General features: G+C 33.2%; 1 protein-coding gene across 6 annotated transcripts in view; it reads right to left on the minus strand.

The window, feature by feature from the left end:
- The window catches only part of Esyt2 (extended synaptotagmin-like protein 2), a 41,142-nt gene extending 28,042 nt beyond the window's left edge, over nucleotides 1-13,100 (minus strand). For 2 of the 6 annotated variants that reach the window (XM_017610127.1, XM_017610126.1), the window contains exons 1-2: nucleotides 12,797-13,100; nucleotides 6,956-7,145 (exon numbers count right to left, since the gene is read on the minus strand). In XM_017610127.1, coding sequence (XP_017465616.1) covers nucleotides 6,956-6,960 — 5 coding nt within the window. In that variant the 5' untranslated portion in view covers nucleotides 6,961-7,145; nucleotides 12,797-13,100. Of the gene's footprint in view, nucleotides 1-6,955; nucleotides 7,146-12,769 lie in introns of all 6 variants that reach the window. The other 4 variants (XM_017610130.1, XM_017610131.1, XM_017610128.1 and 1 more) reach the window with 4 other exon arrangements.
- Between the last annotated feature and the right edge of the window lie 2,173 nt (nucleotides 13,101-15,273).

Genomic DNA, 15,273 nt, shown 5'->3' on the forward strand with positions numbered 1-15,273 from the left:
CAATATTTCGAAATTTAAGGACGCTAATTTACTTAAAATGTATACACCCCGGCTTATCATGTAGCGGTAGCTTTCGGAAAGGTGGAAAACATATATTTAATACTTGCGCCGGGTATTTAATGTTCGGCTCCGCCCGAACTTAGACTTTCTTACTTGTTTTGTTCAAGATTACAGAAACGGCCGTCAGCCCTTCATTTTATATTGTGCAATAAAGCACACATTTTTAAATTTTAAGTTATAAGAATATAATTTTTGATGCTCGAATGTAAATTTTTGATAATCAAAGCGAAAAATAAGAGCACCCTTAGCCTGTATGTACATATTACAAATCCTAATACACTGCATTTTTACACTCCTACGAACTCGCACTGGAGTAAAATTTCAGCAGAACAATTTCGTGAATTATTTCCATGAATAATAAAACCGCAAAGGCTGATTATAAAGAAAGGAATGCAAGCGTTTTTGAGATTGCTAATTTTCTACCTTTTTTATTCGCTAAATAAACAACCAACATTCCTAGAAGCATTAATTATATATACGTATGTAGCTTGACATTATCGGTTAACGAAATCAAGTCATCTGTATGTATGTATGTATGCTCGTTGGTTAACCAAAGTTATACGTAAGTAGTTATTTATGTACATAGCTTGGCATTTTTGATGGAGGAGAGATTGATTATTTACTTTTGAACTTTTAAACTTGGTTTTATTTCGAAGACAATTTATCTTCTTGTGGTTACTTCTGATATACTAGGTTATTGCTGAGAAAATAAGAATTTAAAATATCAAAAAAGGCGGAGTAAATTTAACCCAAACCAGTTAACGCAAACGATAACAATTCGAACTGTTCTGCACCGACCAACGGTCGCGAAATTTTTGCTGATATGCGAGGGCGCATCTACGTTAGCCATTGTGCCCTATCAGCTTAACTTAATTCGTTTTAAAAACTTTCGTGAGGCTTATCGATGCTCTCAACCGGGGGATTCTACATCAGGTATGTCTGAGGCACAGCATGCATACTATCTCCTAGGAGGATCCACTAAGACGGCGCTACTTGAAGTCGTTAGCACAGTTGTGAGATCGGTCAAGAGCGGTTTACGGAGGCGCTTTTAAACATAATTAAAACCTTAAACAAAATCCGTATAGGAGGTATCCACAAATCCTTACACAAGCTTTCTGTTGTTTCTTTGTCATTGCCTGCTGACGGGCGACCGCTGTTGGAAAAAACTTTGTCTAATTTAGATGTTGCTCGGACAAGCGATCTAACCGATCCCGATCTAGCAGAGGAATTGGGAACTTGTCCTACGCATGTCTTGTCTATAACTAAAACCTTCGTAATGTACATTACACCTCATTAGTGTCTGCTGTAATACTAAGACAACTGAGTTTATGGTAAGAAAAAAATCGTTCTTCGACCAAAATAGTATAATACATATCTCCATTGTATACCAAAATAAGACATGACGCCGATTACAGAGGACCAGAAATCAAAACTCCACAGTCCAGACTGGGACTAGGAATCGAACACATGGGGTACATTTTTTTTTCGTCGATGTCACTAAACTAGGAGGCGTATTAGAGCTGACGTTTCCACGAAATCTCTGCAATGAAAAAAACTATCCATCTGACAGGCAGGCGGCCATAATGACTCTGGCGTCCTTTACAGTAAAGTCGGAGCTGATTGAGGAGTGCAGAACTTTCTTGAATGTAGTTTGTAGTCAGCTAGAAATAGATAAAGTTTGGATCCGATACCGGATACCGAATATCCGGTGGGTTGCGTGGCCGGATGGCCGAATATTCGGCGGTCGGATAACAAGTCCATTGTCTCTTGATACCAAAATAAATATCGTCGTTTAAAGAACAAAACCGCATATAAACAAAATGCAAAACCGCATATCAAGATAATGCAAAACCGCGTATGTGAGGTTGCACAAATCATTTTCTAGAGAGTAAATATACACAAAATGGTTCCCTTTTTTATGAAGCAATTGCATTTCTGGCTAGCATATTTTAGGACGAATGGATAAGGATTGAGCCAAGAGCTTGTGTGAGTAAATCCAATGTTTGGCAGCCAATGTCAGTTACGCGGTTTTGTACTTTAAATGACGATATATTTCTAAAGATCAACCAATGCCGATCTAGTAACACAATATCCGGTATCCAGTCGAATGGTAAATTTAGGCCAGATATCCGCTCACTCGGCTCGGCCAAACACTAACATATGTGTAAGCGCCAATCTATTATTATTTTTATTATTATTATTATTATCCGTTCACTCTCTACTATATACATACACTGTTGGCAAAAAGTATTGCCACAGCAAATTTTTCATAATATATGCAACATTTTTTTTTCTAATATTTTTCCGCCAATTTTTTTTTTTAAATATGGTTCCGTCTACAACAAAAAAAATTAAAAATATAATTCCTAAACTTTAGGCAAAACTCATGAAAATTCAGCAAATTTTCATGCAAATTTTCAACTTTTTAATCAGATTTTTTTGAATTTTTTTGAGTATGCAGATTTGTAGATATAGTACAAGTTTCAGGTAGCTAGGAATTACCGTTGATTTTTGGCAATTCTTTTTCTAGCAGTCTCTTCCATACAAAAAATTTGTTCGAAAATACTTTATCAGGCATGTTCTGAAATTCGAAAACTTTAAATCGACTCGATTTCGATAATTTTTTCGATGGTTTTTAACCCAAAAATTTGCAAGTCTCGCATTAAAATGATTTATTTCATATCGCTGCTGCTTCTTTTCAAAGTTTCGAATTTCAGAACATGCCCGTATATGGAAAAAATGCAAAACACCTTCAACAAAAAAAAAAAAATCTCAAAAACCAATGCGATTTTTTACTAACTCCGAACTTGCACTTTTTCCCTAGAATTTAATGGGCTGCATACTCAAAAGAATTCTAAAAAATCTGATTAAAAAGTTGAAAATTTGCATGAAAATTTGCTGAATTTTCGCGCGTTTTGCACAATGCTTAGGAGTTATATTTTTATGTTTTTTGTTGTAGAATGAACCTCATTTTTATTAAAAATTAGCGGAAAAATATTAGAAAAAAATTTGTTGCATATATTGTGAAAAATTTGCTGTGCCAATACTTTTTGCCGGCAGTGTATGTATGTATGTATTTTGTATGAGTAAAAAGTAGAAATCTTTTGCAAACGACAGAAGCGAGCACAAAACCAACTAAGTGCAATAATTTAAAATTTTCAATGAGTAATGCGTAGCGCAAGCAGTTTAGCAAAGCAATCAACAAGAAAATAAATAAATGTGAACGTCGCTAAATTTGTTGTTTCCCTGTTTATATAAATATGTACATACATTTCCTTTTCTATATTTGCCAACTTGTGCACAATACACCTTCAACCACGGACACATATGTATGTACGTGCGCACAAACAGAATTTGACATAAATTTCCTTTAAAGGCGAATCAACAAGTTGTTGCCACCAACGCACCACAAACGCATTCGATGCTGCCAACTGAAGATGAATATGCTATTCTAGAAGTTACGTACCTGTTGCTGAGCTGTCAGCATAAATCCCTATGGTTGTAGCCAAAGTAAAAGGGTAAACATTAAAGAGCTTACGATGAGTGTAAAAGGAAATGTAAACACAAATTTTTATGTGGGTCAAATAAAATATGTAGGAGTGTGCTTGTTGCTTGTTTTTTGTGAGATTGTAAGCAAATATTGTGCTTACCGGGCCGATTCTATTGATTTATATTTTAAAGTAAACAATTTTTAATATCGAAGGACACATGGATATCTTTTCCATTGAATTTTAATAATAATGTCATTTATTTAAGGAAAGCTTTACCTTGCATTTATATTTCCAACGCTTTAAGAGTTTTAAGCCAAATTATTTTCCCACAAAATGCCAAATGTTTGAAAAACGTAATTGATTTGAGAAAAATTCCTCAGTAGAATTATTTACTAGCCCTCTCCCCAACATTCGGTACCCTTGACAGAACGATCAAACTAAAATATTTCACTTTGTCCGAATGCATTCAGGTAACCGTCAGATGCGAAGCCTTTAGGTATTAAAGGCACCTATATAGCTACCTACGAAAATCTATTTAATGAACTATCATGTATAGGATTGAGTCATTCTTGTATTGAGTCTACCGATCTTTTCTACAGTAAAATGGCTGAGCCATCGGCAGCCTTATTCGAGGAATCCCGCCTCTTATATATGTACATATATGCAGATGTGTCAGACTCTTTTACATATTTTTGCGTACGTTTTTGGCCGTTTAATAGCATCATCTTTAGCTGGTCACTAGGTTTCAGTGACTGCTTGGAAGAGTCAGAAAAGTTTCGCTTTTCATCGCGGCCAAAAATTTTTCTCAAACACTCATCTATGCGACTTGCTAACGACTTGAGAATTCCATAAATCGCCGACCAGTCTTGACAGCGCGCTGGCTGGGTAAAAGTGAATACCGACAACTCAGCGCCGGGTCGGTGTATGGGTGAAGCCGGCGTACGGGGCGATCGTAATTGCATTAAGTCATCGGATACGGTTTTCAATTGGCCTTCATCACACACAGTGGGGTTTTACACAAATCACTCGAAGTTCGCGTTCAACTGGTGATTGTTGAACAAAATAGTGCTATTTAGCCGTATTCAATTAGCAATTCTCGCAATTGTATCTCAACTCACCACAGTCGTTCGTAAGACAATTGCCAATTCCGGTACCTATCTTGAAAGCTGTTTACTGCCGCTCGAAACTGAAAGATCTGTTAACCTTCCGGCAATAAGTTTTTTAAACATTAAATTAAATTAAATAAATATACATATTTTACTTTTCAAAACAATAAAATCTAACAAATAAAAGAAAATTAAATTAAAACAAAAATAAATAAAAATATGCAAAATCAAAACAAAGCAAAAATAAAAGCAAAATTTTTTAAAAATTAAATGAAATTCAAAAAATTTTCTTTTTCTTTTTAAAACAATAAAATTTAAAATTAGAAAATTAGAAAAAGAAACAAATTTTATCAAAAAAAAGGAAGTAGTACATACCTAAAAATTAAATAAAAAAAAGGTATTTTTATTTTTAAAACAAAATCTAAAAGTAAAAGATAATTAAACCTATAAAAAACAGAAACCACAATTAAAAAAATTTAACAAGACACTAAAAATTAAATGAAACGAGTAATAGAGGAACAGCTGGGATAAAGTATTGATGTATTTAAATGTTAAGTGTCAATTTAAAAATGTGATGTCCATAAAATAATTAATGTGATTTTATGTTAAGACTCCCTGAGGAAGACACAATAATGTGTCGAAACGCGTAGGAGGCAGAAAAGAAAAACCAACGTTTTTGCTTTAAAATCAACGGCCCAAAAGCTCCAAATATACAACTCGTAAATATTTTTTCTTTTTTAAACAGAAAAATTTAAAAATTAGAATATAATTAAGCAAAAAAGAAATATTAAAAGAAGAAGAAAATAAGTTCCTAAAAATTGAATAAAATAGAAGAAATATATTTTTTCTTTTAAAACAATGAAATATAAAAATTAAAACCGAATAAAATTAAAAAGGGAAAAAACTGTAAATTAAAAAAAAAGAAAAACAAGTTCTTAAAATAGCTTTTTACCACGAGTGGTGAATGAGAGAGCTTTTTATCTAAGGCCTTTGTGTTAGAATAACATAAGTCTTTCGAACTAACTTGCTATCTTTCATTAATTTGTCTTACGAAAGACTGTTCAGCCGTGTGGATACAGCGGTTTCATAGACACGGTTTCAGTTTTCTTTCTTTAAAACAAAAAGAACCTGATTACAAGTCTTCTTTGATTAACGTATCGTTAAAGAAAATCGCTAGGTTCCTTAGCTGAATGCTACTTAGGTTATGCGCTTCTACGGTGATACTGGGATGCAAAGACTGCATCTAGCAAGGGCTTCAGGGTGGCTCAGTTATCGTAAGCTACTTCTAAGTTTGACAAGTTCTTCAAACCCTTCCAGTGGTCAAAAGCTTGAAACAATTCTTGATTTCAAGGTTGAGTTAACTTCATGGACTTTCAGAGCGAGGAATGCCGCTCTCCTATCCGAGTTTGTGTAGTTTATGGGTTTGTTGGTTGCTTCACTTCCCTCACACTGTCTCAGGAATAGTTCAATAGCATACACCTCAAGCTGAAGGACCGAGTTAACTTGAACCATGCCACTTAAAAGGAGCTTTGTCAGTCCTGGAGAAGTCAGCATTCCAAATGTCATTATACTTCCGGGCTGTAGCTTTTACAATGTCCAAATTGGTTCTATTTATTTGGCAAAAATATCTTAAAGCTAAAATTGTTTAATAAATTTTATTATAATTGCTATTAACTCTAAAAATACGGTTTCTTCGTTAAACGAAAGAACAAATCCAAACATGAATGTGCTTGAGCTGCAAAATTAGAAATTTTAGCTTATTTTTTTACAAATTAGAAATTAAAAATAGAACAATCAAAATGTTAGTGCCATTCACCAATTGAGTTAGTGTTAAACAACAACAACAACTAAAACAATATTTGCCTGCGTGCCAGTAAAGTGGGCGTGACACAGACGTCAAACAAGTAGACATACACATCGTCCGACGAGCCGAGGCAGCAAGACATTAATGCAATTTTCGCGTGGCGACGTGTGCGCATCGCCAATCGCCTATCGCCAAACGGTAGCTGTCGTCACAGTCGATGCCAAAAGTGCGCGTATTTGAATTTATAGAATGTTGTTGTTGTCGTTGTCGTTTTTGCCTTAAAACTGTTCGAAATATTTTTCGAAATTTTGTTCGCGTTCGGTAGGCAACAATTGTCGGAGGAGACTAAGCATTTGTTGGGAAAATTTATGTTGCGAATCAAATTTGTTTATCGTGGTCCTCGCGCGTTGTCGTACACTATTTTTGATTGTCGTTTTTATTTATATCGTTGTTGTTGTTATTGCTATTGATATTGACCCAATTTCTCAGCTCACCTCATTTTCGCTGCGTTGTCTTTGTGATGCTGCTTTATATGAACACTGTGTAAAAAGTGTTTTTATTCGCTGTAATGCTGTTTAGTTGTTTGTGTGCGTATATCTATGTATGGCTGTGTTTTTGTTTATTTTTCATGTATGTAAATATTCCTTTTTATTGTTGTTATATATGACGATTACCATTTAGTATCTGCAATTTGCAGGCAATCAAAGTCAATTAATTACCGCTCACATAAATCGAGGTGGTAACGGTCCATATCCAGTTACATATACATACATACATACATATGGAGGGTACATGTAAGTGGTTGGAAGGTGGTAGGTGGCAGACAAAGTGGCAAAAGAAAGGCATTAATTAAGCATTTACCCCCAAACATGTGAGCACACACAGGTACACAAAATCACTGCCTTTCCGTCGGTCATCGCTTTGAGTGTCAAAAGCACGCACTGTCCCTGGTCATTTCGCCAACAAGTGGCCGTTGTTGTTAGATACCTTACTAACATTTACATACTGACAATCTATGAATCTGTGTGGCGATTGTGGGAGCGTTGGTTTGGATTGGTATGCTAGCTATGCATTTGTACATTAGACATATGATTATTTTGTGAAATTAAAAATGATGAAAAACCAACAAAAATAACGATTTTGTAAAATTTCAGTAAAAAAGTTCAGAGAAAAAAATTTTACTGAAAAACGCATTTATACTCGTATGTACATTAGGGTGGTCCAAAAAAAAAGAATTAAAGTCGAAATTTTAATTCTCTCACCCCCTCTATCCGAAAAAAGTCATAATTTATTATTTTGAGATTCAGAAATATATAGAGGTCGCTCAAAGCGCTCAAAGTTTTCCATATATTTTATATGGGGAAAAAACAGGTTTTCGTAGAAATGGTATGGAATTCTTGAAAATCAAAATTTTCCGATCGGAAAACTTCGCTTCTCTTCAGGAGACTTCCAAAAACAATACCCAATTGTTTATTTAACCATTTTCTTTTATTAACTATTTATCTTATAGCACCAATAAAAACCTCCCCCATTTCATTTTTTAATTCTAGTAAAAATTTTGAAGCATTTTACATGTATATGTAATACATACTATTATAAGGAATAGTAGTTACAAAAGTATTTAGACAGTTTTGACGAATTTTCCAAATTTTCCTTCAATTAAGATATCGTTGGAATGAAAATTACGCTTAAGATTGTCGATTTGTGTGTGTGAATTTTTTGTGGAATACAGTACATACTTAAAATGTTTTTAAAATATAATGCTTCAAAAACTATACGCGATAAGCCGAAAATTTGGAAAATTGTGAAAGGTAGAGTTACCCACATTGAGTTAGTTAGCATTTACTTATTTTTTAATGCACACTTTTCTTACCACTACATATGAAGTGTACACATAATTACGAATTGCACGCAAATGGCATCATTAATTTTTCACCTCTTAAAAATTACAAAAACTCACTGTTTTTTAATTTTTTTTTTTACGAACCTATAATTCAAAAGTTATTCAAAAAATTCATTAAAAAATTTTGCAGGCTTAAAGTTTACAAGTAAGTGGTATTAAAATATAAACAAACGATTCGAAATTGATAATTTTTTTTTTTTTCAATTTGACATTATAGAATGGTTCTTGGGAGAGCAATGTCAAATTCAGTCACACTTTGTTAAATACATTTTTACAAATATCATTTGTATCCAAAAGCAACAACCCTATAAACATTCGGACTCATTTTAGAGTTAGAAAAGTCTCAGAATTCTGAGTTGTAACCCTCATTGTGATCTCAAAAAAGAGTCAGAAAAGAGCATACAAGTTAATTATTAAATTTAAATATGCCGCTTTCTGAGTCTTAAAAAAAAAATATTATTTATATTTCTGATTCTTAATAAACTTTTACTCCTACGTGAATTTTGTTATTTTTCTTCAACTCATAGTTCATGACACCAAGAGAGTCCGAAATGAGTCAGTCTCAGAGACTGGTATCAGAATCATATTTATGACGAAAGAAAGACTCATTTTAGACTCACAAATTCTGAGCAATCAGAAAATTTTTTAAAGGGAAGGTTGATATAGTTTAAAACAATGAAAATACCATTTTTTTAGATTTTCCCATGTACATTAGAATGCCCCGAGAATATATGATAAACAATTTTTTAGTAAATTTTGATATGCATACCCTCGATATTTATGCTTTTAAGTGTAGTAAAAAATTTGAAAAATATCCTATGAAATTTTTATTCTTTAATATTCTGACATATATTCATAGGATTTAAATTAAATTAAGATTTTTCAAAACGCATTCCGAATTAAAAATCTTGAGGGATCATATATTTTCTGAGAGGATGATTGAAAACAAAATTTATAACTAATCTTGTTTCGAATTCTTCTTTCAATTGATACCCATATATCTATATTTTAAGTAAACTTTTTTAAATATACACTGCCGGCAAAAAATATTGGCACATCAAATTGTTCACAATATATGCAACATTTTTTTTTATAATATTTTTCCGCCAATTTTTTATAAAAATATAGTTCATTCTACAACAAAAACCATAAAAATATAGTTCCTAAACTTTGTGTTAAACTCGCGAAAATTCGGCAAATTTAAAATTTTTTTTTTAATTTTTTTGAGTATGCAGTTTTACAGCTATCAAATTCTAGTAAAAAAAATCGGAATTCGGAGTTAGTAAAAAATTGATTTTTGAGAATTTTTTTTGTTGAAGGTGTTTTGCATTTTTTTCTTATAAAGTATTTTGGAAATTTTTTTGTATGGAAGAGACTGCGTGAAAAAAATTGGCAAAAATCCACGGTAATGCCTAGCTACTTAAAACTTGTGCTATATTATAATAAAATTAATTGGGAAACAAATCTAAATACTCAAAAAAATTCTAAAAAATTTGATTAAAAATTTGAAAATTTGCTGAATTTTCCTGAGTTTTGCACAAAGTTTGGGAATTCTATTTTTATGTTCTTTGTTGCAGAATGAAACATTTCTTTTTAAAAAAAAATTGCGGAAAAATATTAGAAAAAAATTTGTTGCATATATTGTGAAAAATTTGCTGTGCCAACACTTTTTGCCAGCTGTGTATATATGTATTATAAGTTATGGTCTTTTGAAAAAAATCCTGACGACCTGCTAAAAATTCAAAAACGAAGACATACTAAACAGTAATACATCAAACAGTATGCCCTGTATACTGTAGGGAGCATAGTAATATACCATCTTATACAGATGTAAAATGAGCAAATTAACAAAACATGCGTACTGAATTAAGCTTATTCTCAAGTCGGCACGGGATGCCGTGGTCCGAATTGCATAAAATTTTATTCGAATAGTTTTTAAAACAAAATCAATAAGAGGGTATTCGTTAAAAAAAAAAAAACACTTTTGATTTTTGGGACATTCTAATGTATCTACCAGTTCCCAGTGAGAACTTGTTTTTACCGAATTAAAAAAAAGAAGCTACTTTTGTTGGGTTTTCATCCTCAAATGTATATTTAATTTTGGAAAAAAGTCATAAGTCTAATGTACATACATATCTACGTCCTTATATTTTTATATAGGTACACATATCTACGTGCCAAGCATTTAATTGGGCCATAATGAAATTAAACAGATGCGAGGTAAACAAGCACTGATTCATTGCTATGGAAATTTTTTTTTGCACTGGAATTTCAAATCGCAAACCGCTCGAAAATTAATTGAATTTCCATTTGAATTGCTCTCATATAAAGGAATTTTTATGAATAACTATTCATGCGTACTCGGATATATAAAAATCATAACTGCCATTTCAAGGGATTTAAGGAGATTTTTTCGATAACAGAAAATTTTGCCGAAAATCCTCTTTCACCATTTTGAGGACAGGCCTGCGTTGTCAGCAGGAATGCTTGTTGTGGAGAGAATGGAGTGACCGAGACCCTAGATAAAAGTAGTTGCAAAGAAGCTTCGCATGTGAAATAAAACACTTCCAAAGTCAAATAAGCCGGGCATTAGTAAGACGGGGACCTGCCACGCAGAGAAATCTTACGAAGTATTACCTCTCTGACCAGACTTATCTTATCTTATTGCTACACTTATTGAAACTTGGTGCCTTTTTTTGTCGGGGAGTCCCTTAAAGGCACTTGGAAACTGAAAAGTAATGATGCAGGGTGTAAGGAAGCGGCAGTTGACGGAGTAGGTGGTCAGTGAGGCTGACTGCAACCAGGCTTAGACATTTCAGAATCTGCACTGATACCAAAGCTTCACTTTATTTACGGAACCAACCGCCAAAAGTGTGGACATAATGGAATTGTTTTATTCTGGTTGCCAGATCATAAGAGAGCATTTTGAAGAATGAGAATCCGAATGGGTTTAGACCAGGACCAATACGCAATCGGAGCTACTATCAGAAACTGGGTGAATATTTCACTGAGCAGTGATGGGCGGGTATGTAATGGGGCTAAATTCGTATTGGCATCATTTTTTTGGGGGTGCGAGAGCGTAGTTGAGAGTTGAAAAGGGAAAAGAGATGGTTTTATGAACGGGTCGAGCTTATGTATAAACAAGAACGGTGAACTGATGACAGATGTTCAGAGTACATTTAAAATATTTAGGGAACACTTCTCTAGCCTGATAACACAGACTGCTAAAGTCACAATTGTGGAGTTAGCGAATTCCCCGAGCCCTAAGCAATGATGACGTAAATCCACCATTGAACAGGTATTCATTATACCTCAAGCCTTGGAAAAGACCCGCTTGTGGAGGATCGACATTCACTCTGTCTTAGACGATTGAAAACCCGTTTTTTATATCACAAAGAGGAGTTGCCTATACGTGGGCATGTCTAACTTTGGTATCACCGCAAAATTAATAGAGCTATATAGAGTGACGTTGAGCAAAACCTTTAGCTCTGTTCAAATTGGGAAGGACCTTTATTTAGACAAGGCGATTGACTTTCGTGCGACTCCTTTAGTCTGCTGACATATGCAGATAACATTGACTGTCGGCTGGATCACTAGCCTCGAAGCATTTGAGGAATGAGGATTACGCTCTACAGAATTTGTAGTGCAAATCTCTCATCATGCCCATCTTTTTATACATGGAGTTCGACTAAAAAAGATGATAAGCTTTCGAGGCTTTCGAGAGAATTACTCTACCGAAGAAGATGGAATGACGAGCAGCAAAAAACTTTATATTTAAAGAGAAATGGTTGTCCTCAAATGAATATACATATACAGTGGGCAATTCCTCGCAAGTAGAGTATAACATCAAGCGACCATATTACCAAAGTCAACATGCAAAGATAATAAGGGCATTAGTATAAATATGTAATATCTCAAATAAAAGAAAATTTCTCTAAGAAATCCTTCAACTACTTTCTCTTTTCTTCGATAAACACAAAATTTTTTAAAAATATTTGCATAGCTATTTCAGATTTCATTGCCTTTCAAATTGCCAAACTTTGCCACACGCCCACAAGATTTCAACAACGCGATTTCAGCCAAAAGCAATTTCACATTTCGTTAGACTTTTTCGAAATCTTTTTCTTGCGTTAGATTTTCGCATTGTTTTTATTGTAATAGCACATGCAGTAGATTATTATTTTTTTGCTATTTTTATTTTTTATTCTTTTAAACAAAAGCCAGTTCTTCGTTCTTGGTGTGTGTACATTAAAATTCAGACGGCGTCGCACAAAACCACCAAAAATGAAAATGCACAAAACAGATTAAAAACTAAAACAAAAATAAAAACCGGCTTTTTATACAATTTTTTTTTTCTTTGAAGGCCACTACAATACTTTTTCACGGTTCTTTTCTTCTTCTTTACAATTGCGACAATGCTTCTTTTGGTTACCTGGGCGCACAAAAAGCCGCACAGAGTACACCGACGAAGGCGGTTAGGTCACAAAACAAACACCAAAGGCAAACACGACTTTTACTTTACTCGTATGAACAATGGTTCATATACTACAGATATTTAAGTAGATATATATATTTAGTTTGACTTTTCAGCACACTGCCTCGCTAAGAATGCGCGATTAAAGAATCATTACAGTTTGAGCAACCAAGCGTATGAGCGAGAAACAAAGCACACAATTTGTCGGTGGTTTTTGAACTGAAGGAAATTAAAAGAATACTAGAGGAAATAATGTGCTGGCTCCAAGATTTCTTCTGCTCGCACAAACACAAAGGCAAGCTTTATTAAGTTGGTGTTACTAAAAAAAAACTTGGCAAAAGCTCAAAGTCACTCAATTTTGAGTACGCAACTGTGCTGGTAGCTTTTTTCGTTGAGACTTTTTGTGTGAGTAAAAGCTTCAAATACCCGTTGGTATGTGTATTGGTTGGCTTGTGAGTGCATACGATTTCCCGCATGAGTGAGTTTGTTTTGAGCTATATTATGAGCTCTTTTTTCGCACTCATATATGTTGCATAGCCTACATTTTTTGCATTTCCCTTGTTTTGCTTGGCAAATTCGCAGCCATTGCGAATGTTTGGCGCATTTGGATGGCAGCTGGTTGAAGCCCTTTTGTTTTAGCTATTTTTAGATGCACTCACGCACACTCATATAAATTTATTTACGAACATATGTAAATAAAATTTGTATATACATATTTAGATACTTGGCGCCATTCGTTGCTGCCGTAAAACACTTGGAAGATGATGCAGTGCGCTTGGAGAAAGGCCATTGTCAACACGATATTCAGTGCAATCAAAGAAAGTCGTTGACAATGAATAGTATTTTTTTTTCAGTATGCTTTACTGTCACATTCGCATTGTTCTATCATCATCAGATTGGTTTGTTTTGTTTTGTTTGTATTTTTACATTAGGGTAGGCCAAATTGTTCGGGTGAAAGTTTTTCGTCAAATCGCGTAGTATTTTCGATTTTTATAGATAATTCTAAGAGAAAATGCGCATTTTTAAATGAAAAATTTACACTTTCATCAAATTTTATTTTTTATCATTCGATGGCAGTTTTACAACATGTTCACCTTTTGTTACAACTATGTACGTATATGATACAAAATGTCTAAATTTTAGTTTATAACATTTCTTTACCATACTTACGATGCCAAAATACACCCCACAATGCACACCATATTGACAAGTTGGATTTTATGGATTTCTTAGAAAGATTTTGAGTGTACAGTTTTGTAGTCAACCGAATTGAATTGAAATGAAGAGCCGTTATTTTTTGGCAACTTTTTTCTTCTATACAAAGTATGTTCCATATAAAATATATGGAGAAAATGAGAAACACATTTAACAGCTACTTCAAGCTTGCACTTTATTATACACTAGAATTGAGTGAGCATACTGATAATATTTCTTAAACATCGAATTAAGAAGCTCGAAATTTTGGCCAAAATTTGTTGATTTTTTTTTAATATTGCACAGTTTGAAATTTGGATTTATATGGTTTTTGTAAAAAACACTAATGGATAAATAAACAAGTAAAACAAATTTAAGAAACTTAAATGTATAAATTTTATATAGAAAGTTAAAAAAAGGCGAATACATTGTATGTAAAACAACAAGGAATGTAAAAAACTAAAATTTGTTAAAATGTGATTTTTTCATTTGAAAATGCGCAGGCTCGAAACTCATTACCGACCCATGGTTTCTTTTACACTTTTGCTTAGAATTTCCTGTAGAATCTGAAAATATCATGCGATTTACTAAAAAAAAAAAATCGACCCACCCTAATGTACATACATATAGAGACACAAACAAATGACCATGTTTTTCGAGATAAATTTCTTTTTTGTTATTTTTATATAAAAATATCGTCTAAGCTTTAAACAAAACCTAAGCTTTTTTGGAGCCTACTTTTTTGGCTTTTTTAATAAAAAACCGCAATTTACAAAAACTTGCGATTTACTAAAAAAAATAATCGACCCACCCTAATGTACATACATATAGAGACACAAACAAATGACCATGTTTTTCGAGATATTTTTTTGTTTGTTATTTTTATATAAAAATATCGTCTAAGCTTTAAACAAAACCCTACGCTTTTCTGGAGGCTACTTTTTCGGCTTTTTTAATATAAAAAGCACAATTTACAAAAACTTGCATTTTATTTCATAAGAAAATCACAAAAAAAAAAGTGCAAAAAGCCGTCACAAAAAAAAACTTCTCAAAAACCAACGCGATTTTTTAGCCATTTACACCTCTTTAGACTAAAAGTGCATGGGCTATAAAATTGCATACCCAAAAATTTTCTAAAAATTCAGAATAAAAAGTTGAAATTTTGATGAAAATTTGTTGAACTGTGATTTACACGGTTTTGGTTAAAGTTTAGACGATATTTCTATATAAAAATAACAAGA

The sequence above is a fragment of the Rhagoletis zephyria genome, unplaced genomic scaffold, assembly GCF_001687245.7.
Source record: "Rhagoletis zephyria isolate East Lansing unplaced genomic scaffold, Rhagoletis_zephyria_1.1 Rzeph_scaffold_00283, whole genome shotgun sequence".
In the NCBI taxonomy this organism is placed as follows: domain Eukaryota; kingdom Metazoa; phylum Arthropoda; class Insecta; order Diptera; family Tephritidae; genus Rhagoletis; species Rhagoletis zephyria.